Raw genomic sequence first — 22,735 nt, forward strand, 5'->3', positions numbered from 1 at the left:
CTTGATTGTCTGGATACTTGTGGAGGTCAGACACATAAACAGTTCAGAACTCTCTCCGAGGGAGAAAGTTAAGGGAGGAAAACTTTCTCACAGGGTATGTAAAGGTTAATTCAGTTTTTCTGCTTAGAAAATATTTTATAACTTTCAATCAAGCCCAGAACCCAATAGCTTGGCGTGAAGGCTCTTGGTTTGGGGTAGATTATAGTACTAAATGTCCTTGGATTCATGTAGACAAAGGGCGGACACTCATCTTTTACTGCATGGACCGCTAAGGCATCTATTCTTATTTTCTACCCATTCTTTTACACCCCAAAGTTATTAGGGACAAAGAGCTGCCTTTGCCTTTGGCCTTCCTATGTACATCTAGAGATTCCACCCCTGCACACAGAATTCCATTTCCCTTTGTTTCACTCAATATAATTGGTTTTGAGAGCATTCTACCAGTTTTTAGTGACTTTCACTTTCAACACAGTTCACCACTTACGTGCCCTTGACATCCAGTCATTATAAGGAGCATTTGTCCTCCCCTACACCACATGTCTTCCCATGGCTGATGGCACAGAGTTAGCCAGGCTTTCTTCCTCGAGTCTTGTCATGACTGTGCACGATACGAAAGAGCTACACGAGTGAGATTGCCCTTATTCACTCAAGCAATGTTGTTGGATCAACCTTTCAACCATTGTCCAAGATTCTCCACAACTGTCCCCAGTGGGAGTCCAGGCCATGTCTCAATCCCAGTGTGGCTGATCATTCAAAAAGACAAGGTAAGCATCATTGGCTCGATCAGCCTTTACCTGACCAACTAATAATTCGAAAAGTGTTATCTGCAAGCTCATCAAATTGCACTTTTTAGCTTTTTCCAAGATTTTGCCCAAACTATTCTACAGATTCCCACAGTTTTTTGCCATTTGTTTCCACTGTCCACACCGACCAGAAAACCTCTCTTGTTTTGAAGCTGGGTTAGCTAAGAGCTCCCTTCTGCCCACCTCCTTGAAAACAATGTTCTGCTAGCATTTGTTCAGTATATAACTAGTGTTCCTTTTGAGCCAGGATAAAACTCTTATTTTGACATAGATTGGGTACAACTGTGGTAGAACCTAGTGAACCAGGCCTAACATTAAACATTATCTCTGCTGACTTCTGAACTTAACCATGATATGTTATGTACCCAAAAAAAAAACGAGTCTTGTACTTGAATGAAGGCCCGACGTTAGGAGCATTTACAAGAGGGAGCGAACTGAACAGGATGTCATTAAACATGAAAAGTGAAATTGACTTCCCAGGGCATGGGCCCATAATTTCTTCATCAATTTTACATCTCATAATACAAATAGACTTGATTTCAATACATGGACTATCCAAGTAGTGTTTTACATCAACAGAAATTCTAAAACCTCTAACAGGCAATGATCGGCACCAACCGCATTCCGTTTGGCCCATTTCTTCATTAAAAATCAATTCATTATAGAAGTGAGTACCTGCAGTTCGAGACAAGATCAAGGATCTAGCCGGTTCATGTTAAATTGATCAAGATCAAGCCAACAAATCATTTCCCATCGCCTCTCAATTTTCGGATCACAGCCATTTCCTTCCAATATCCCCTACAGAGTTCCCCTCCAGACAACGATGGAGCTCCTCAGGGATTGTTTTGTCGGCGTCGCCAAATTCAGTTCTTAGTCTTTTTCATTTGGGATTAGCTCCAGCGAAGCAAGGAAACGAAGAAAAAGAACGGGAATTAAGAAAGTATCTACAACAGGTGAAACTTGTCTTACTTATTCATTAGGCAGCAGTTGCAGTCGAAGAGGACAGTTCTCGGATTGAATCCCTTCTCGCGATACTTGCCTGCCAGTTCTTCCGCTTTCAGTAAAGCTTGACCCTTGTTGGCTTCCACAACAGCCCGCTTCTCTTCGGCCCTCCTATGAATTTTCGCTTCTTTGTTCTTCATTTTCTCCTCGTATTCCGCTTTCTTCTTCTCAAGCAGATCCTGTCGAGAAATAAACTAATACAATTAGATTTATGTTAGGGGAAAAAAGAAAAAAGAAACAAAGAAAAAGAGTAGTCTCGAAGACCCGCCTCGTATTTCTTCATATCGAGCTCCACGTCGGCCTTCTTTGCGTTCTCCCATGAAATAATGGCGGACAACTCCTTATGATATCTGCTAAAGGTTTTCTACAGACCCAATGAACTCGGAATATTGAAGCGAAGAGCAGAAAGGTAGAAGAAGTTGAGAAATTTGAGTCTGACCTGTTCTCAATCATGGCCTTCTTGTTCTCTTCCCATGCCTTTGCCAGAGATATCCTCTTAGCAGTCTTCACTCTCGCTAGCGCTGAACGGGATTCAACAAAAATGAGAGTAAACATAATCTACCATCCTTATTTTCCCCGTTAACCTTCCAAAAAAACGTAGACTAATTTTTGGATCATCGAACAGACGAATGTCGTCCCCAAGTTTGAGGAATTCTTCGAGAAGAGAGGAAGTTTTTTGCACCGTAAATAATTGATAATTCAAGAAACCGATAACCCCATTAAGTAAGAACAGTTAAATTGTGCATCAACTCGACTTCTCTTTCTCTCTCATCATTGCGGTTCGAAGTATTGCAATTTTTAATGGCAAGATTCTCCTCGTATCAATGGATCATTGACTCAAACCTCAATCCTTTCGTTCATAACCGTCCGTGATTTTATTGAAGTGTAATAACGAAAAAAACTCACGAACGAAATGGATTCATGGACTGAGCTGGCTGACGAGCATCCACGAATCAAATATTCTAAAAAATGCAAAATCTGTCCTTAACATCTTGATATGCTTCCCACAAAGAAAAATGGAAAACCACTGAAAAAACCTGAAATCATCAAGCGAGTAAAAATCAAGGCGACAAAGCAATTCGGGAGAGAAGTAATCTATACTCTTTTGGGCAGGAGGATGCGCGAATTGGCCGAGATTTTCTTCATCAGGAATCACAGACGCCTCGTTATAGGAGCCGATGCCCTTCCACCGTCGAGTCGTCTCTCCAATCTCCATTGTCGCTTCTCTCTACCTTCACCAACTGCTTCCAGTTCCTCCTCTCAGTACAATCGAGATGAGAGAGAAAGAGAGAGATAGAGAGAGAAAGAGAGGACAGGTATTTGAATTGGAAGGACTGGAGACTATATTTATAGGCTTGTGTATGTCTGTAATATTGGTAAATGTTGGGTACGCGGGAAAGTTTTTGTACCCACCAGCACAGTAAAGCACGCAAGATGGGGGGTCCACCTGACGAGGCACGTGGCGTTAGTTAGCCCAAAAAGTTTGCTCAGCGTGCACTTTTACACGTGGCACGTTCTTACTTGCGACTCTGCTGACATGGCAATTCACCCGTCATGACGTGGACTTAGTTACCGATATCATATCAACCTTACCGGACAATATTTGTAACTATAAAGCATATAGCTCAGAATTAGATTTTCTCGAAAAAGGCGTCTATGAGATACTGTTTATTTACAAATGAAAGGATTTATGAATATGTGCATTTATGGATGCGTTTTTGTATTCACTTGAGGTTCAGATAAGTCATGAGGATTCAGGATTAATGATAAGGCACATAACACATGATTATATACCTGATGCAGAGCATGATTGCGAGAGAAAGGGAGCTGATCCTCGTCGTTGTTACCATCTTTGTTATTGCTATTGTTAGTCATTGTGCTCATGAATCACCGTCATCATCATCACTATTGGCATATCAGAGCTGTTGACATATCAGAACCGGCTGATCCAGGCCGGGTCAACCTAGTCGAATCGGCCAGGATTTACCCAGTTGACCAGACCTACCCAATTAGGGTCGACCTGGTCATAACAGTCGTTCTTGACTGGATTGACTCGATAGACTCATCGGTCAGACTGGACCTGGCCGCCCCAGTCGTCCCGCCCAGATCCGACATGATCAAGCTAGGAGCTCTTGACCGAGTAGACCTGGCCGCCCCGGCTGACCTCGCTCTGATCGTACCGGCCGATCTGGCGGGGCTCAATCCAGTTGAACCGGCCAACCCTGACCGGATCGACCTGGCCGACTCAGCCGGGTCCGATCTTGGCAAACCGGTCGACCCCGCCAAGGTCAGCCCGACCCCCTAACAAAGTCCGCTCTAGTGGCACCGACCGATCATGACCGGGTCGACCCCCCCACCCGGTTAGGTGCAATGCGGCCTAACAGGCCAATCTCAAGAATGATTCAGTTGTTGCTTTTGTTGATCTGATCGGCTAGACGAGTAGCCCTGGGCAGACTATGAGCGAACGGGCTGCACAACCACAATGAAATGGGCAGCAATGACATGGGCGGACAATGGGCGGCGATGACACCAACGATGACATGGGCGGCGATGACTATGAGTGAACGGGCTACACAACCCCAGGCAGACGATGACATGGGCAGCGAGGGTTGCTGGACCTACACAAACAACTACTGCACAACCACTCCCGAAGTCTATACTTTCTCCTCATTATGATGACAGGACCCCAATGTGAGGTTACACCGAAGATGAGGGAATACAACTTATTGCATGTTCAAAAGAGGAGGTCACAAGAATGGCAGCACCATTCGTCTACACCCTGATAGGGCGATTCGCTATCAAGTGCTGCCTTATAGATGATATCACACGAATATATTTAGCACCAGGACGCTTCGTCGGACCTGTGGTCGTCGACGCGCACAACCATTGGAGTAACTATATTTGCTTCCAAATGTTAGCCGGTTTTAGGATAGCTTGGAGCCATACCACCTAGAATATTTGTGGTTCCATCATGCATACGTATCGATGGACAGTGGAACAGACGAGCACCTCATGTGATCATACCCCTCACTTTGTCCTAGTGTGGATAGGCTTCCTAGGACTACGCTCCCATCTCTTCATGCCCTCAGCCCAAGAATCCCTAGCCAACACCGTAGGCACATTTATATGTCTCGATAAAGACGTACATCTATTAAAATTCCCTAGATATGCGTGAGTTTGTGAGGAGATTGATCTACTAGCCCCTTTTTATCGCATGATACTTATTAGGAAAGGAGACGAGATGATCCACCAGTCTATAGTGTACGAGAATCTCCCACAATTCTGTACACTTTGTACACTTTTTGGACATACCATCCACACGTGTCGCCAGAAGGCGCTATAGGCCACCTCATTCCCCCAAACGGAGTAGCTTCCCCCATTGTCGTACAATAATTATATTATAGAGGCAAAATCCAGTACCCAAGGGTGTCGCCCAAACTAAAGACCGTCGCCTACTAGACGGCCCACCCCCACACCGCAAGGTGTGTCGATTGTGCAGCCCTCCCTCCCTCGAGGACCCGTATAGGCCAAACCTACTTCGGTTCGGCCTACACCTACAACTGCAAAGTGGGTGAAGAAGGGTGCTGATAAGCACCCCAAAATCCCACCTCGGGCTAGAGATGCCCTGTTTACTAGCAACTTATCAGGCAAAGGGAAAGAGGTTAGCTCACTTACACCAACCTCAAATGCATTTGCCCTCTTGGAGGTAGCGGATGGATCTAATACTCAAGGCCGCAATGAGGTAGGAGTAACTCACATTAGTACCCCGCATGCTGCTCCGATTTCCTCTTCCCCTAGTTCCTCTCGGCCTTTATCCTCATGCTCCACACCACCCTCTGTTCATCATTTATCCCCATGCCCTCTACCCACATCGTCTGTTGTCGCTAGCCATTCGCTTCCTACACCTTCCCCACCTTTTCCTCCCTCTCCCCGATGCCCGCCCTCACCCACTACACGTACCCCTCATCACCCATCTCACAGCCCACCTACTACTTCCTCTGGCCACCTAACCTCCATCGACTCTTGCCATTCCCCACACCCACCCTCCCACTCACGCCCAGTCATTGATCCACATCCTCACCCTCCCAACATAACCACTCCCTACCCACCCGACATACCTACCTCGCCCCTTCCCCACCCACCTAACCCAGCCACTCCACCTGATCCCCACACACCACATATACCACTTGTTATGGAGGAATGCTTGATTAAAAAGCCTCTCTCCCTAGCGATGACATGTGGGGATACTAGTGGACTTGCTTCCACGAGTGAGGAGGAGGATGACGCCTCTATATCTAAGGACTCAGATACAAACTCTCCACCACCTCCTGGGCATCACTCAGATACACCTCACACTCCTCGCATGTATAACACCCGATCGAGGGTGCGCCACGCGAGCCGATAGTTCAATGATTCCAAGTCTAATTTGGAATTGTCGAGGGATAGGTAACCCTCTTACCTAGTCTCACCTCATGTCACTCATCAATAAGCATGAACTAGGAATAGTTGGGCTTATTGAACCGATGACTACCCAGGATAGCACACACTCCATTATGAGGAAGCTCAAAATCGATCACATCTACTGCCACTCCTCGAATAAGATATGGTTATTTGACACAAGATTATTCGTTGGAGCTCCTTGACGAAGGGACCTAGTATGTCACCTTCGCCGTTCAGCCCTACCCGGTGCTGATGTAATACGACCTGCCGGGATCGGTCGGCTCATATTACGCCACATGAATCGATGAGTAGGTTCGTGATGTTTATAATTGTATGCCGATAAATGATATTGTCGAATGAGCAATTAATCGGTCGTTCACAAATATGGGAAGAAGATCCCCGTCAATCAATGGGCAGATATTGTTCCTAGATCAAACTCCCAATGACCCGCTGGACCGACTCAACGACTCAACGGTGAGGGGCGTTTGACGGCCCTAGGGTGTTCATCGTATAAGTCAACAATTACCCTTTCAACCTCAAGTAAAATCCTAGCACTCGACGAGGTGGCTATCCTATCAAGAGTTGTAAACTCGGCAGAGGACATGATAGCAGAAGACGAGACTGGAACATGTAATAATACTGGAATTAAGGGAGAGGAGACGAGTAGGTACTTGGTGTCGATAGTCCACGGCACAAATTGCTCCCAAATCAATGACGAAGCTTGGACAGGCGACGGGTGGCGGGACAGGCGGCCACTTGGCAGCGGACACGGGTGGATGCACAGGTGTGGGCAGGCTTGTGATTGCTGGCGGGCGCAGGTCGCGCGGGTGCGGTGTCGCGCGGGTGCGCCTGTCCCGCCACCCAGCGTGAGTGGGAGCGATCCGGGCACGGGCGCGGGGTGGCGCGGGCATGTCCAGCGCGCGGGCGGCGCGCGAGCGCAAACGGCTCGCGGGCATGGGCGGGTCGCGGGCGAGAGCGGTGCGCGAGAGCGAGCAGCGCTCGGGCGTGGGCGGCGCTGGCGAGAGCGGCGGTCGGCGGCGGTGGAATCTCGAGCCCAAGAAGGGGCTTCTTGAGCTGTCACCGCCCCCAAAAAACCTTCAAGATGATGGTTTCTTGGATGATTCTTGGGGACCTTGGGTAGGATCTTGAGGATCCTGTGGAAGGCGAGCGTCGGCGTCGGACCTGCGGCCTCGGGCACCTTCGGAGTGATCTCAACGAAAGCTTCTTCAGCTCCAGGCGGCGACGATTTCTTGAATTCTTTACTCGTCCCGGAGTAATCTCGACGGAACGCTTGGACACGTCGTCACAGAGTGATCTCAACGTGACGACGAGGGCTCTAACCACGGAGTGGTCTCGACGTGGGCGAGGCTAGCCGGACCTCTCTACTCTCTACTCTCTACGATAGGGGAGACACAAGTTGGATTTCTTTTCAACAAATGACTCCAATGTTCCTTGGGCATGCTATCCCCTTATATAGTGAGGATAGGTGCCAAGTGAATGTGGGGAGAGGACGAACCGTCGCAAGACGTGGTTCGGCCTCTCCTTACAATTTGAAAATAAATCCGAAATTGCAAAATTAAAAGACGAAGGCGAAGCCCAACATTGGCCCAGTCCATGAAATCCAAAAACACAAGCAAAACATAAACAAACACAAGGGAGATAGAGATGCTTACGCGGGGTACTTGAACCCCGGGTGGCGGACATCGACGCGAGCTGACAGTCGTGGCTGATGTCGTCCCGTCGTGATGTCTCCAGGATGGTCCTCCATCAGGTGCCTTACACGCTCACCGTAATCTATGCATCATAAAGATACCTCGAGCGAGAGGACCTATGCGAGGAACTTGTCAAGCATACATACCCATTCGCGTTTAGTTGATCTTCCCTTGTTTATAGCGGGGGATTTCAATTGCGTACGAGTAGTCAGTGAACTCCAGGGAGGTCGACCGCCTAGGTCGAGATCCATGAAAGCGTTCAACGACTTTCTTCATCAAGTTTCACTAGTGCAGCCCCCCACTATATGTGAGAAATGGATGTGGTGCAATGAGCGCTAAGCAGACGCGCGTATGTATGAACGACTTGACTGATGCTTCATAAATAGTATTGCACTACTTCAATGAAATATTATTTTTGATCTTTTACAATGATATCACTCTTATCATTCCCCAATTCTCCTTCTTCCGGACGAAGGTATTCATGTTTGCAGGCCGCCTTTCTGATTCTAATCTATGTGGCTCGAGCACGAAGCTTTTCAAAGCTTTGTCCATCACCATTGGCATGGCAAGATCTCTACATGACCCATGGAGAACCTCAGTTACAGACTAAGAAACTTCAAGTTCCACTTAAAATGGTGGAATAGAAATGTATTTGTGGTCGTGCACGCACCAGTCAAACATCTCAAGGCGGAGCTGGCAGCTATCGAGCAACAACTACAGGATGCTTGGACAAACGAAGCGGGGGAGCGCAAGCTTAGGCTTAGTGAACAGCTTGAGGATGCCATGCGATGACGTGAGATTTTCTATTTCCAGAAATTGCATATCCAATGGTTGCAAGAAGGCAACAAAAACACATGTTTCTTTCATGCCTCAATTTGTCACAAATGTCGTCCTAATTAAGCAACCCTATTAGGGATGCATAATCAGGACCCCGCCGAGCTAGCGCCAGCCAATGTCGAATACCTTAGTTCACTCCTTGCTTCACAGCCAACCATTGCAAGTGACGATTTACAAGATTTCGTCCCCCACTTGGTGATCGACCAGAAAAACACCCTACTTACGGCCCTTCCTATACAAGCAGAGATCAAGGAGATGGTATTCTCCTTTTGTTGAAACAAGGCCCCATGACTAGATGGGTTTTCTGCGGAGTTTTACATACCATGTTGGGATATAGTAGGCACAGACTTGGTGCTTGCTATCAAGGAGATCTTTACACATAAATCATACTAGAAGTTGGAAATCCACTTTATTTGCACTTAGTCCAAAAGTGGACACTCTAGCTTCTATTAGAGACTTTTGCCCTATTAGTCTTTGTAATGTATGCTATAAAGTTGCATCCAAAATCATTACAAATCGACTCGTGACCTTCCTTGATAGAATTATTTAGCTTGAACAGTTAGATTTTATAAAGGGTCGACAGATCCATGACAGTATCATGCTTGTTCACGAGTTATCCAAGTCACTAGACACTAATATTCGGGGCTCGAATGTCATCACCAAACTTGATATGGAGAAGGCTTTTGATGAGTTGAGTGGAATTTCTTTACTAAGTGTTAGCCGCTTTGGGTTCACCGATGCGTTCATCGCTTTTGTGGATGCCTGCATTAGAGAGAATCATTTCTCTCTTTTGGTGGACATAAACTCCATATGCTTTTTCACAGCCACGAGAGGTCTACGGCAAGGTGATCCCATCTCACCCCACCCTTTTTATATTGATGGAGGAGGTCTTTAGCCAATCTCTCACACGAATGATCGCATGTGGCCTCATCCAACCATATTTTATGAAAAGGGGATCCCCGATTCTCTCGCACTTTCTATTTGCAGATGATGCCATCCTTTTCCTTAATGGATCTAAAAAATCCATTAAGGAACTTATGAGTGTCCTCACTGCATAGAGCGAGCTTTTGGCCAGCTCGTCAATGCCTCGAAGAGCAGCTTTATGGTTGGTTCGTCCACCACTGTTCAGCGCTCTCAGATTATCCAACACTATACTGAGTACTCACGAGGATACCTCCCTTTTGATTATCTCGGATGCCCTATCTTTCTCAGACCTGCTAGGCATCATTATTTTGATGCTTTGCTAGCCAAGTTGAGAATGAAACTAGATGGATGGAAACTTAGTTTTCTATCACTCGAAGGATGTATCCAACTTCTTCGTCATGTCCTCGTGAGCATCCCACTACATACCCTCACGGTCCACTCACTATTGCTCAGTCCTCCACTTGGTGGAGCGACTGTGCGCACGTTTCTTATGGTCTCGTCACCTCGAGGGAAAGAGTCACCACCATTGGGTTTCTTGGGAGAAAGCTTGTCGACCGATGGATGAAGGGGGTCTAGGGATCAGACGCCTATAGGACATCCAAGACATGCTTTAAAAGAAGCTCGTGTAGCGTATGCGTACCATGCACTCCCCATTGGGGAGTTTCATCTCACCCAAGTACGACAAATGAACTCGTAGAGAGATACATATCCGGGCCATCGCAGGTGGCCGACTTGGTAGCGACATTGGCTGGAGATAGCCAAGGTCACACGTTGGCATGTCGGCCGTGGCGATATTAGTGCCTAGTATGATACATGGCTAGCTGATGCGCCATTAGCCCGCCATCCACACTTCGAGCCCCATCGCCTTCGATTGATCGTGGCATAGCTGCTCACGGGTAACACGCGCCATGTTTGGGAGCAACATGGACTCCCCTTAGACATGTTATCCCATGCCCAAAGCACTACCATTGGGACCACTCATGACCGTCCTATTTGGATGCTTACCCTCGATGGGTCCTTCTCCTATTGATCTTCTTGGGAGCATTTTCGCGAGAAATTCCCCAACTTTAGGGTCGTTGCATCTGGCATCCGACGATCATCATTCATGTCTCCTTCTTCTTCTAGAGACTCATGCATCATGGCATCTCGACTGATGATTGTGTGACTCGTATTGGTCACTCCCTCAGTTTGTGTTGCCATTGTTGCCCTACATCTCTCTAGGTTGAGACTATGGAGCACCTTTTCTTCCATTGTGAGACAGCCCTAGACTATTGGCACTAAATTACACATCATTGGCACCTCCTACAATGTACTCCTATTTAAACACTATTAGAGAGTTTTGGCAAGATTTTCCTCTCGCCAACACACTCTAAACGGAGCCCACTCTTCCACATCACCATTGATTACTTACTATGGGAGATTTGGAAAGGGCAAAATTCTTCTCCTTTTGCAGGGACCCCCATGCTAGCATTGGATATCATGCGATGAGTCCAGCTGTGGATGTGACGCACCCACCATCTCATACCACCCCTCGCCCGCAGCTCAGCTCTCACATGCGATCTCCTTCACACTTGGGGCATATCGCTGACCCTCGCCCCCATCAGCATTCGCCTACAAATTATCAATTGGCGTCCACCGCTAATTGGCATCCTCAAGTTGAATTGGGATGGTGTGGCCAAAGGGAACCCAGGACCAGCCAGAGGGGTGGTATCCTCCGCGTCGCACCCTGTCGAAGAATGGCCTCTGCGATTGGCGTATTGCATGGAGCACTAGAGGCAAGACTGCTCACCCTCTCGCCTGACCAATGTACTCGCCACACACCTCAACGATGATACATGTTGAAAGTGAGACACTCCGTGCACCATCACTATTGCAAGGACCCTGCACAACGCCGGCACGAGCGAGCTTCTCCGAGCATGTCCTAGGCACATTCATGTATTTTTTCTTTTCTTGCAACATGGGCATGGATGAGTAGGATCCAAGTGTAATTGGGATATTTATGCTCGCTCCACGCCTATAAACGTTGATAAACAGTCCACTTCATATATAAAATACCCCTAGGTGGCATCTAGGGCATAGATGGATCGGTCTATGGGCACAATCGTAGGGTTTGACTTACCCGATACCATGTATTTTGCCAATATTTAAAAAAAAAATTGTAATTTTTTGTCACTACAAAACCATGTGATTGTTTCACAAGTGTGATTGACTTCAGTCCAAGTGGAAATGGACAGACTTATGTAGCCTACAAGTCAATCGTACTCTATCATTATTATTCTGGAGCGGTGTTAATAATAAAATCATTGAATACATGCAATGAGTAAGTGGGTCATGATGAAATTGTTATATGGTGATCGATAATACTTAAGCATGTTATAAATATTCCTATTCAAAGGATGCTTGACAAGGACATCAAAATATCAGAATAGAAGAGCACTATATGGTCTCACACAAATGATGATTATGGTGGATCATAAAATAATTAGTGTATAAACATATTTTAGAGTGAGTTTGCTTTAGAGAAAGAGTTCATTAAGTTGATTTGTATTGTAAATATTCATTAAATTGATTTGTATGAATCCATTTATATAATAAAATATTTTATACCTAATTTGTCAATCAGTTTTATTCATGACAAGGCTATGTAAATAGACCATAGAAGGTGACACAAAAAAAGCATCTTGTAGATGGGTGGTTCCATTTTAACTATGACCTACTAGTTTCTAATCATGAGTTTCTGAACATTCTTATATTGGATGTAGCAACAAGGAGACAAATGCATCATTTCGAGGAAGATGATGTGTTTAAATGCATGGCTGGGGTAGTGGAACATCAGAGGAGTTCTCTGATGATTTTCATATGCATTAGTATTAACCAGAATGACTAAATAGGATTTTGACAATTAATCATACCCTAATCGATGCAGAAAACAGTGGGAGTGTGAGGTAGCAAAGATAGTGACAGTATGGAGGAGATGGCAATGCGGGTGGCGATGGTGAGGGAGATGGAGATGGTGATGACGTCGATGTCAAATACGAAAATATGATGACGAGGGTGACACATTGGTAATAAGCTAGTACGTGAGGGGGAAGATAGTGTTACGACGGGGTGATTTGGTGTGGCAGTAGAGGTTATAGATGCAGCGATGAGGACCTTTGTCTTGTGATTGAACTCCTTCTCGTGGGTATCACGGACGGGCTCTATGTAGCCCCCTCGTGATGTCCTTTTTTAAAAAAAGGGAAATAAAATAAAAATATTTGAAAAATAAAAAAGGCTTGTTCCCCATCACTAAGTTACTCCAGGAGTTACCCACCCCCAGCTTCCACACCCGTCCCCACCCCCGCCTCCACACCCGCCCTCCACCCATCACATATACCTTCTGACCAAATGGAAAGCTTGACAAACTGTCAAGCCATTTTCACTAGTTCGGAGGACATGGGTAGCAGTACTAGTGGTCGGGATTCCACAAAAGAGGAGGACGATGTCTCCCTCTCGGAGGATTCTGATATGGATACCTCTCCTTATTCGAGACACTGTTCGGATACATCACCTCCACCTTCACGCCGTACATACAACACCCGATCTCAGGTGCGTCACGCGAGCCGATAGATCTATGATTCCAACTCTCGTTCGGAACTGTAGAAGGATCGGCAACCCTCTCACCCAAACACATCTCCTATCCCTTATCACTAGGCACAGATTAGGCATAGTGGGGCTCCTCGAAACGATGATTACATCGGACCAGTCTCACTCCATCGCGAGGAAACTCGAGATGGACCGTGTTTACTGCCATCCCTCGAATAAGCTCTGGCTTCTTTGGAAGCGAGACTATTCGATCGCACTATTGGCTGAAGGGACACGGTACGTCACCTTTGACGTACCATACTCCCCAAAGCCCTACCTACTTACTATCGTGTATGCCTTGCATAGACCCACTGAGCAGGAGGCCCTCTGGGCGGAACTCGCCCAACACATTCACTTCCACTCGCATCTAGTTGATCTACCTTGGCTTATAGCCGGAGATTTCAACTGCATACGGGACATCAGCGAGTGCCAAGGGGGACGCCCACCTCGACCATGCTCTATGCACGCTTTCAACGACTTTATCCATGTGACTTCATTAGTGGAACCGCCGACCATAGGGGAGAAGTGGACTTGGTGCAATGAATGTCAAGCGGACGCGCGTAAATACGAACGGCTTGATCGTTGTTTTACTAATAGTATCGCATTGATGCATTGCACCCTCACAGTAGAGATCCTTCCGAGACTTTAATCGGACCATACACCGATCCACCTTCTCCCGGAGTCGAGTCATCGGGTCCGGCCTCCCCCCTTTCGCTTCCAAACCATGTGGTTCAAACATGATGATTTCCATAGCTATGTACGAAGCCATTGGCATGGATCGATTTCTACATCCCCTATGGAGAACTTCAGTTATCCCCTGAGGAACCTCAAGCTCCACCTCAAATGGTGGAACCATCATGTCTTTGGCGACGTCCATTCACCGGTCTAAGAACTTAAAAAGAAATTAGCTGATGTCGATCGCCACTTACAGGAGTGCTGGACAGATGACATGGGAGAGCGCCAGCTACGTCTCAGACAGCAGCTTGAGGATGCCATGCGACGATAGGAGATATTTTATATCCATAAATTGCGTACCAATGTCTACGAGAGGGTGATAGAAACACACGTTTCTTTCACGCCTCGATCTGTCACAAAGCGCGCCCGAACTATACGACCCTATTGGAGACGTATAGTCAGGATCCTGACCCGCTGGCAGCCGTAGGAGTGGAGTACTACCACTCACTCCTCTCTTCACAGCCTACTGTTATGAGCGAGGACCTTCTTTCCTCCATCCCTTCCTTGGTGACCAGCCAAGACAATGCACTTTTGCTAGCCCTTTCGACCCGAGCGGAGATCAAAGAGGTAGTTTTTTCCTTGGGCCGTAACAAAGCCCCAAGACCGGATGGATTCACCGCAGAATTTTATACTGCGTGCTGGGACATTGTAGGGACCGACTTGGTGCTAGCTATCAAGGAGGTGTTCAGGAGTAAAGTCGTCGCACAAAGTTGAAAATCTACTTTTTTAGCGCTCATTCCAAAAGTGGACACTCCAACTTCCTTTCGAGACTTTCGCCCCATCAGTCTTTGTAATGTATGCTATAAAGTTGCATCTAAAATCATTACAAAATGACTAGGATGCTGCCTTGATAGACTTATCTCGCTAGAGCAGTGTGGTTTTGTCAAGGGTCGACAGATCCATGACAGTATCACACTAGTGCACGAGCTAGCCCAGTCCATAGACACTCGTATCCGGGGCTCTAATGGCATCATCAAGCTTGATATGGAGAAGGCCTTTGATCGAGTTGAGTGTAATTTCCTCCTCGAAGTATTACGGCGCTTCGGTTTCACGGATGCGTTCATTGCACTTGTCGATGCTTGCATTAGGGAGAATCACTTCTCCCTCTTGATGGATGGAAATTCCACTGGTTTTTTCACGGCTACGCGGGGGCTCAGGCAGGGTGATCCTATTTCACCTACCCTCTTTATACTGATGGAGGAGGTCTTCAGCCGATCGCTCACGCGGGCGATCAACCAAGGCCTCATCCAGTCGTACTTTACGAAGAGGGGTTGCCCGATTCTCTCGCACTCACTATTTGATGATGATGCCATCTTGTTCCTCGATGGATCTAAAAAATCCATTAAGGAATTTATGAGCGTCCTTACCGCGTACGAGCACACTTCGGGCCAACTCGTTAACGCTTCGAAGAGTAGCTCTATAGTGGGACCTTCCACCACTATAAGGCACTCTGAGATACACCAGCACCATACACGATTCTCACGAGGACGCCTTCCATTCGATTATCTTGGATGCCCTGTCTTTCTTGGCCCCGCTCGTCATCACTATTTTGATGTCGTGCTGGGTAAGCTTAGAAAGAAGCTAGAGGGATGGAAACTTCGTTTCCTCTCCCCTGGAGGCCGTATCCAACTTATTCGGCATGTTCTCATGAGTATCCCGTTACATACCCTTGCTGTCCATTCACTATCTCTTACCGTTCTCCACTCTGTTGAACGCATATGTGCGCGTTTTCTATGGTCTGGCCACCTCGAGGGAGAGATGCGCCATCACTGTTGGGAGAAAGCATGTCGACCGACGGAAGAAGGAGGTCTAGGGATCAGACGACTTACGGACATTCAGGACATGCTTCAAAAGAAGCTTGTATGGCGTATGCGTACCACATCCTCCCCATTGGGGAATTTTATCCTCGCCAAATATGGTGAATGGGCACGTCGCGAGATAGATATTCGGGGATCTAAGAGGTGGCGGGCGTGACAGCGACATTGGCTTGAGATGGCTCAAGTCACACGCTGGCATATAGGCCGAGGTGACATCAGCACGTGGTATGATACCTGGCATGCTGATGAGCCCCTCGCTTGCCACCCCCAGTTCGTTCCTCATCGAGTGAGACTCACGATGACTCAATTGCTCAGAGGCAATACGCCACACCTCTGGGAGCAACACGGTCTCCCCCTGGACACACTTCCTGAGGTCCACACTACACCACTGGACTCGAGTTCTGACTCTGCTATCTCGACACCCACATCTGATGGAGCCTACACGTGCCACTCTTCTTGGGAACACTTTCGCCCAAAATCCCCTATACAGCATTGGGGTCGCCGTATCTAGCATCCGACCATCCTTAGCGAGTCTCATTTTTCCTTTGGCGCTTAATACATCGAGGGCTCCCGACTGACGATCGAATGACCCGTATAGGGCACTCGCTACCTTCCCGCTGCCATTGTTGTCCTTCACTTCCCCACACAGAGACCATGGATCACCTTTTCTTTTATAGTGAGGTAGCATTGGCATGCTGGCGCCCAATCACAGATCATTGGCGTCTACTGACCCCGTTTGAGTGTTTTGGCAAGCTCTTTCTCTCGCCAATACACTCTAAACGGCGCCCCATCCTATACATCACCATAGCTTATCTACTATGGGAGATATGGAAAGGGTGAAACTCTTGCCGTTTTGCAGGTACACCCATGCGCGCTGTGGACATCCTACGTCGGGTCAAGTTATGGCTACGCCGTATTCACCGCCTCATACCCCCTCGAGACGACAACTCAGCATTCGCCTGCGAGCTCCTTGGATCCTTAGGGATGCCCGTGACCCATGCCCCTATCCGTATTCAGTACAGGATTGTTTATTGGCTCTCACCGCAAGTTGACATCCTCAAACTGAATGTGGATGGCGCGGCCAAGGGGAACCCGGGACCAGCTGGGGGAGGCGGTATCCTTCGGAACCGTACAGGGAGTATACTCTTCGCTTTCTCTTCTTTTTATGGAGTGCAGACTAATACAGTAGCCGAGGCTATGACGATACGCGATGGTCTACTCCTCTGTGAGGAGCGGAACCTTCACAATATCGTCGTAGAGTCGGACTCACGGGTATTAGTTGATATGCTTCGTACAGGTCCATGTTCCTAGTGGAGCCTCCATCGCATATGGTAGGATATCATGCGGTGTCGTCATCGAATCAAGTGCTTTCACCATCAGCTACGAGAAGGCAACCAGACCGCTGACGCCCTCGCCAATCACGTGGTACACACACGGACCTCCTCCGTCTTTCTCTCTTGGCAGATGCTTCCTTCTACAGCTAGGGGATGTTACCGAGTCGATCGTCTCGGTCTACCGACCCTCCGCACATGGCGAACCCACGCGAAGGCAGGCCTACGGGATTGGAGAATCGCGTGGAACGGTGGAGTTTGAGGAGCAGATTGCAGCCGCCCCGACTAGCGTCCCCAACGCACTTCAGCCCCCGCTTGATGACATGAAGGCAAGGATATCTCTCGACCTACACCGGTATCGCCGGGCTAGGGACGATGACGACCACACTTCCTCGAGTGCCTGCAAGGTATCCGTTATGTATCTTTTCTTTTCCTAAACTATGGGCGTGGACGAGTGGGTTCCGAGTGTAATTGGGATATATATACTCGCTCCACGCCTAAAAACATTGAAAAACACTTCACTTAATAAATAAAAACCTCCTAGGTGGCGTCCAGGGCACGGATGGATCGGTCTACGTGCACAACCCTAGGGTTGGCCGTACCCGGCACCGTGTTTTTGCCAATTAAAAAAAAAAGTTACTCCAGGAGTCTCTTCCCAAATAAATTTCACCCATACAAAAAAATCTTTGGGCATTCATCCTCTCTATTCTAGACTGCTCTCCCCATATTCATGTGAGTTCTATAGTGAGAAGGTATTTAGGGATCTCCAACAGTTTTTTTAGAAGTGGGGGAGGATATTTGACTTGTTGAGGACTGCTTGGATAAATCTAGAGGTAGAACATTCGAACAACTAACCAGACACAATCAAGTATTTTTTCGATCATGGATGAGTAAGAAAATCTGTTCAAAATGGGTTAATGGTAGACGAGGACAAACATACCAAAATTTTGGTTTGTCCTCCCTGAATTCCTATTATAATTTTTTGTCCTGAGAATTTATGTGCCCAAATTTCAAAGTAGATTATGAACTCCCTTTATCCATATCCACCTATGTCATTGCATGATCTGACTTCACTTCAATAGGTGTTTAATCTAGGATAATTCTCTATTAAAACTGTTGAAACTGTTAGACATTTTGCTTCTTGAAAATCTCGATCTAATCGAATTGGATATATTGAACACAGTTGAACTCAAAGTCACGTCGTAACCTTGTCAATAGCAGCCTGGACATATGGATTTTTCTAGAGGTTATTTTTTAGCAAAACTTTATTTTACACACCATTCAAAGGGTAATGAAGCAGACAACAAATAAAAATGGGAATATGAAAGAAAAGATTATCAACTTATGATTCCTTATTGCTATCATAATCTACAATCATAGCCAGACAGGAAATGGGCTTTAAAAAAATATGAGTGCCTTGTAAAGATGATCCAACATGGGCCATTAATCAGACTGAACCGAGGACTGCTCGGACCAGACCAAACCGGGACCGGCCGATCAGTCGGATCTGGTCTGAAGTTCAGACCAGACCGGTACTGGTTTATGATAATTATTTTTAAATACTATTTTTCTTGGTCAACCCTACTCCTGAACTTTGAGCCTTGCCCCTCTTGTCGTCATCCTCCCAATCGCCCACCACCCCAAGAGCTCAACGCCGCTGCTTCGTGTGCTCAGCGCCTCTGCCACGCCCCATCTCCTCAGCCGCCCCCGCTGGTCTGCGACCCCTCCCCCCCCCCCCGCTCCGTGCGCTCGGCAGCCCCCCTTCCCCCTGCGTTTGCCGCCAGTCCCCCTCATCCACTCTCACGCTGCTGCGCCCCCCCCCCCCACTGCCGCCCTACCTTCCCCCTCTCTCTCACTACTGCCCCCCTTCCCCCCTGCTCTCTCGCCGCTCCCCCCCCCCCCACCCCCACCTCCGCCCCCTTCTTACTATGTTGGTTCTTACTTTTAATCTTCCTTTCTTATCCTTCTGTTTTTCTTTTCATCCGTTCTTATTCTCTTCTTGTTTTCTTATTTAATGTTTAGCTTCTTCTTTTCATTTTTCGTTGCTCTTATCTTCTTCTTTTTACTATTCCTTTTTGTGTTCTTCTCTTCTTTGTTGTATTCGTCTTTTACTTTTTCTTCTCTTCTGATCTTCATCAGTTCTTTTCTTCCTTTATTCTTATTTTTTTCTAATTTTCATCTTCCTTTCTTCTTGTCTTCACTTATGGTCTTCTTTATTCTTCTCTTCTCTTCTTATCTTCATCCTTTTTTTCTCTTATTTCTTATCTTATCTTCTTTTTTTCCTCTTTTTTTCTTCTTCGTTTTTCTCATTTTGTTATCTTCTTATTTTTTCTTCTCTTCTCTTTTTTTTATTCTCCTTTTATTATTTTTATTTTCATCTTCCTTCCTTTTTATTCTTCTTTTATTATTCTTCTTTTTTATTGTTCTTTTATACTAGAAGAATCTTTTTTTTATGCTCTAGTTGGTTTTGTTTTGGTACTTTTATTTCTTATTATGTTGGTTAATACTCTTGCACTATCTCATCTTGATTAGTTTTTCTATTATTTTATCTTTAAGTTCCAATTCTAATCAGCTTTGGATTCATGGATTTGGGTGAAGACCATGTAAAGGACACTACAATAACTGATTAAGAGATAATGGATGACTCCCCGACTTCCAATCATCAAAATTCATAGCCTGTCTTGGAATACTTATGTTAAAAATAGTGACGGTAACTACAAATGCAAACTTTGTAAAAGAAAAAATAGAATAGTGACCAGGGATAAGACGGGGAGCACATCAAATTTATGGAACCACCTAAAAGCATGCCATACCAAGGAATACAGTGACTTAAAGCCTCCTATTATTGTGAAACCTATCTCAGATTATTTGGCAAAGACTACAAAGTTTTCAAGCAGATCTCTCGAAGAAGCAAAAGCACTTTTGTTGGACCTTGTTGTGAGTGTGGATCTATCATTCACACTTATTGACCATCCAAAATTTAAGAATGTTTTAACCTTCTATGCACAAACTGATGACGCATATATCCCAAGTTCCAAGAGTGTACAATGCACAACAGCTGAAAAATTTACACAGGAAAAGTCGCAGCTGAAAGAGGTACTCAAGCCAATAGAAAATGTGTCACTCATGATGAACACTTGGACAACCTCAAACCGTGTAGCTATACTTGGGATCAAGGTGATTACTTGGCAGAGGTAGTGCACAATGTGCTAAAGGGCTGTAATCTCACAAACAAGGTATATCATCATTAATTCTTTTTATATAGTAATTACATATTTCAAATGTTTTTTCCCTTTTTTCCTAGGTGCTCGCTATCAAAACTGACAATGTCAGTAATAACTAAACCATGGTTGAAACTTTATAAAGGTTCATGAAGGATTCTGGTTCAGACTTCACCAACCAATATCACGCACCATGCATGACACATGTTCTAAATTGGACGGTTCAATGACTCTTGAAGGAGCTAGGTATTTAAGGTTCTTAAAAAAAATCTAATAAAAGCCTTATTTTAAAAAAACATTTAGCACATAATTTCACTCACATTAAAGGAGCAACAAGCTCACTTTGTGAAGATATTGACGACCAAAACATCTTCATTAATAATACTCAGCTTTCATTTAAAGAAATTCCATAAAGGCTCTAAAGACTTGTCATTGCAGCCGGAGCGTCATCACAGAGAGTTCACCCCTATCGTACTTTATGCCATGATTTGGGCATCGAAAATCAAAAGTTTCTAATTGAAGATGTTCCCACCAGGTGGATATCTACATTGAAATGATTGAAACATCTTACGAGAAGAGAATTGTGTTAGAAAAGATGGTAAGTGATTATCTCAACACAAACAAAGTTAGCTATTCAATCATGATTGAAGATTGGGATCTCTTGAAAAGGTTTTCTGATGAACGAGAAGGCTTTCGTAATGCTACTAACATCCTTTCACAGTCACAAATCATTACACCATCCACTGTGTTGAGGGTGCGTCAACTTCTATTAGATCAATTAGACTCTATTATTCATGTGTCTGACGATATGCATCCTGTGTTGGGTTCTAGAGTTCTATATCTGGATGAATAAATCATAACGGTACTCAGTGGAAGACTTTTTCAAAATCGAACGACATCGATAAAATTATTAAACCAAGAACCTATGCATGGATCGCATTTGTGATTTCTTGGATCCTAGAGCGAGACGAGTTGAGCTACTCAATTGTGCAGCCTCTAGACATATCCACGTGGTCCTCAACACGTTGTATCTCCTCCTTCTCATTATGATCCCCGTTCTACCTCCATCGTTGTCATTACATTGTCCCGATCTCATCGGGAGTGGAGAGTGTGTGGGGAGAAGGGAGAAGAAGAGGAAGACACCTAAACAATTCTGGCCTACGTGAATTTGGTTGAGGGCCTTCCCCTATTTATACTAAGTGGGTATTTTTCATAAAATCCCCAAAACTTAAGTATATCTCCTGACGTCCAAAATACCACTTGTGTGTGACCCTCTTGGCCCATGTATCAGTCGATCGATTGGGTTAAATCCATCCGAGGTCATCGATAGACTGAGTTTCCTACTCGTGGTGTGCCAAGCTACACCTCATGCTCTAGAAGATACAAAGGATTTTCTATCAACTCACTCTTAGAATCTGTTTTTCAACGGTTACCGTGTATGTATAGTCTCTCATCCACTTGACACTCCTAGGATGACTTAAGGTATGATCTACTTTCAAAATCTAATTAGTCCTCCGAGTAAGTATTGATTGCGTTCGTAAATCATCGGAGAACTATTCTCCTGATATTTCACTACCTTGGTCAACAACTTCATCGCAACGTCTTCCCTGAGCTGTTACCTCTTATACCGAGGGTGGACAATCTCATCTTGACTACTCAATCGCCTTCGTGAACTTCTTGATGTACCCGAACTAAGACTATTTAGAATATCATGATTCGGGATGCGTAGGTCATAGTCAAAGTACAACTGTGAGTCCATAAGATGTCTTCGGTGTCTTAGGCCTAAGGACCTGATTGACAAAGTACAACGTGAATCAACCTTATTGAAAGTTAGTTTAATACCATTCAGTGATTCATACTGATCAATTCAGTGAAATCTTTTCATTAAAGAGCGCCCACTATCTATCCTTGGTGTCTCCACACTAATGGCTACGGGAACGATCATACTCATCATATGATTGAGGCTAGATAGTGATATTCTATCTGAATACTTCAATGTCATTCTCGTGTATCCTTTGAATTGAAATATTTAGAACACATGCTTGAAGACTAGTGATCTACGTATTAATGAACATGTTGTATAAATGAACATGAAATGAGTAATGGAATATGATGGTGCACACCATCTTGAACTGTCAACGATGTCGTCCACACCACCCACCACCGTCGTCGACAGCCGGGTGAAGCATGCTCGTTTATCGCATCTTGCTTTCCATTATCTTCGTTAGTCGTATTTTGTGTTTCTCGCACTCGTCGATTTATTTTCATCACTTCACGACACTTTTGTCA

General features: G+C 45.7%; 1 protein-coding gene across 4 annotated transcripts; it reads right to left on the reverse strand.

Annotated features, from left to right (window-relative positions):
* Positions 1-1,247: 1,247 nt before the first annotated feature.
* Positions 1,248-5,700, reverse strand: LOC144715501 (remorin-like). 4 transcript variants are annotated; one of them, XM_078590444.1, is made up of 6 exons: positions 5,487-5,700; positions 2,907-3,046; positions 2,245-2,326; positions 2,074-2,158; positions 1,773-1,984; positions 1,248-1,478 (listed from the first exon to the last, which is right to left on the reverse strand). In XM_078590444.1, exons 2-6 carry the CDS (start codon positions 3,019-3,021, stop codon positions 1,463-1,465), a joined length of 510 nt encoding a protein of 169 aa, XP_078446570.1. In that variant the 5' UTR covers positions 3,022-3,046; positions 5,487-5,700; the 3' UTR covers positions 1,248-1,462. The 4 variants fall into 4 exon arrangements, with proteins under 4 accessions (XP_078446570.1, XP_078446562.1, XP_078446573.1 ...); XM_078590436.1 differs by having other exon boundaries at positions 5,563-5,699; XM_078590447.1 differs by lacking the exon at positions 5,487-5,700 and adding an exon at positions 3,219-3,268.
* Positions 5,701-22,735: the final 17,035 nt, after the last annotated feature.

This window comes from Wolffia australiana, chromosome 2, assembly GCF_029677425.1.
Source record: "Wolffia australiana isolate 7733 chromosome 2, ASM2967742v1".
In the NCBI taxonomy this organism is placed as follows: domain Eukaryota; kingdom Viridiplantae; phylum Streptophyta; class Magnoliopsida; order Alismatales; family Araceae; genus Wolffia; species Wolffia australiana.

Bases quoted from the DNA above. Each gene is read 5' to 3' on its own strand.
- LOC144715501 (XM_078590444.1), bottom strand. From the start codon at position 3,021: ATGGAGATTGGAGAGACGACTCGACGGTGGAAGGGCATCGGCTCCTAT. The intron at 2,327-2,906 runs GTATAGATTACT...AATCCCGTTCAG, and splicing joins GCATCCTCCTGCCCAAAAGA to CGCTAGCGAGAGTGAAGACT. The intron at 1,985-2,073 runs GCGGGTCTTCGA...ATTTCTCGACAG, and splicing joins TCGATATGAAGAAATACGAG to GATCTGCTTGAGAAGAAGAA.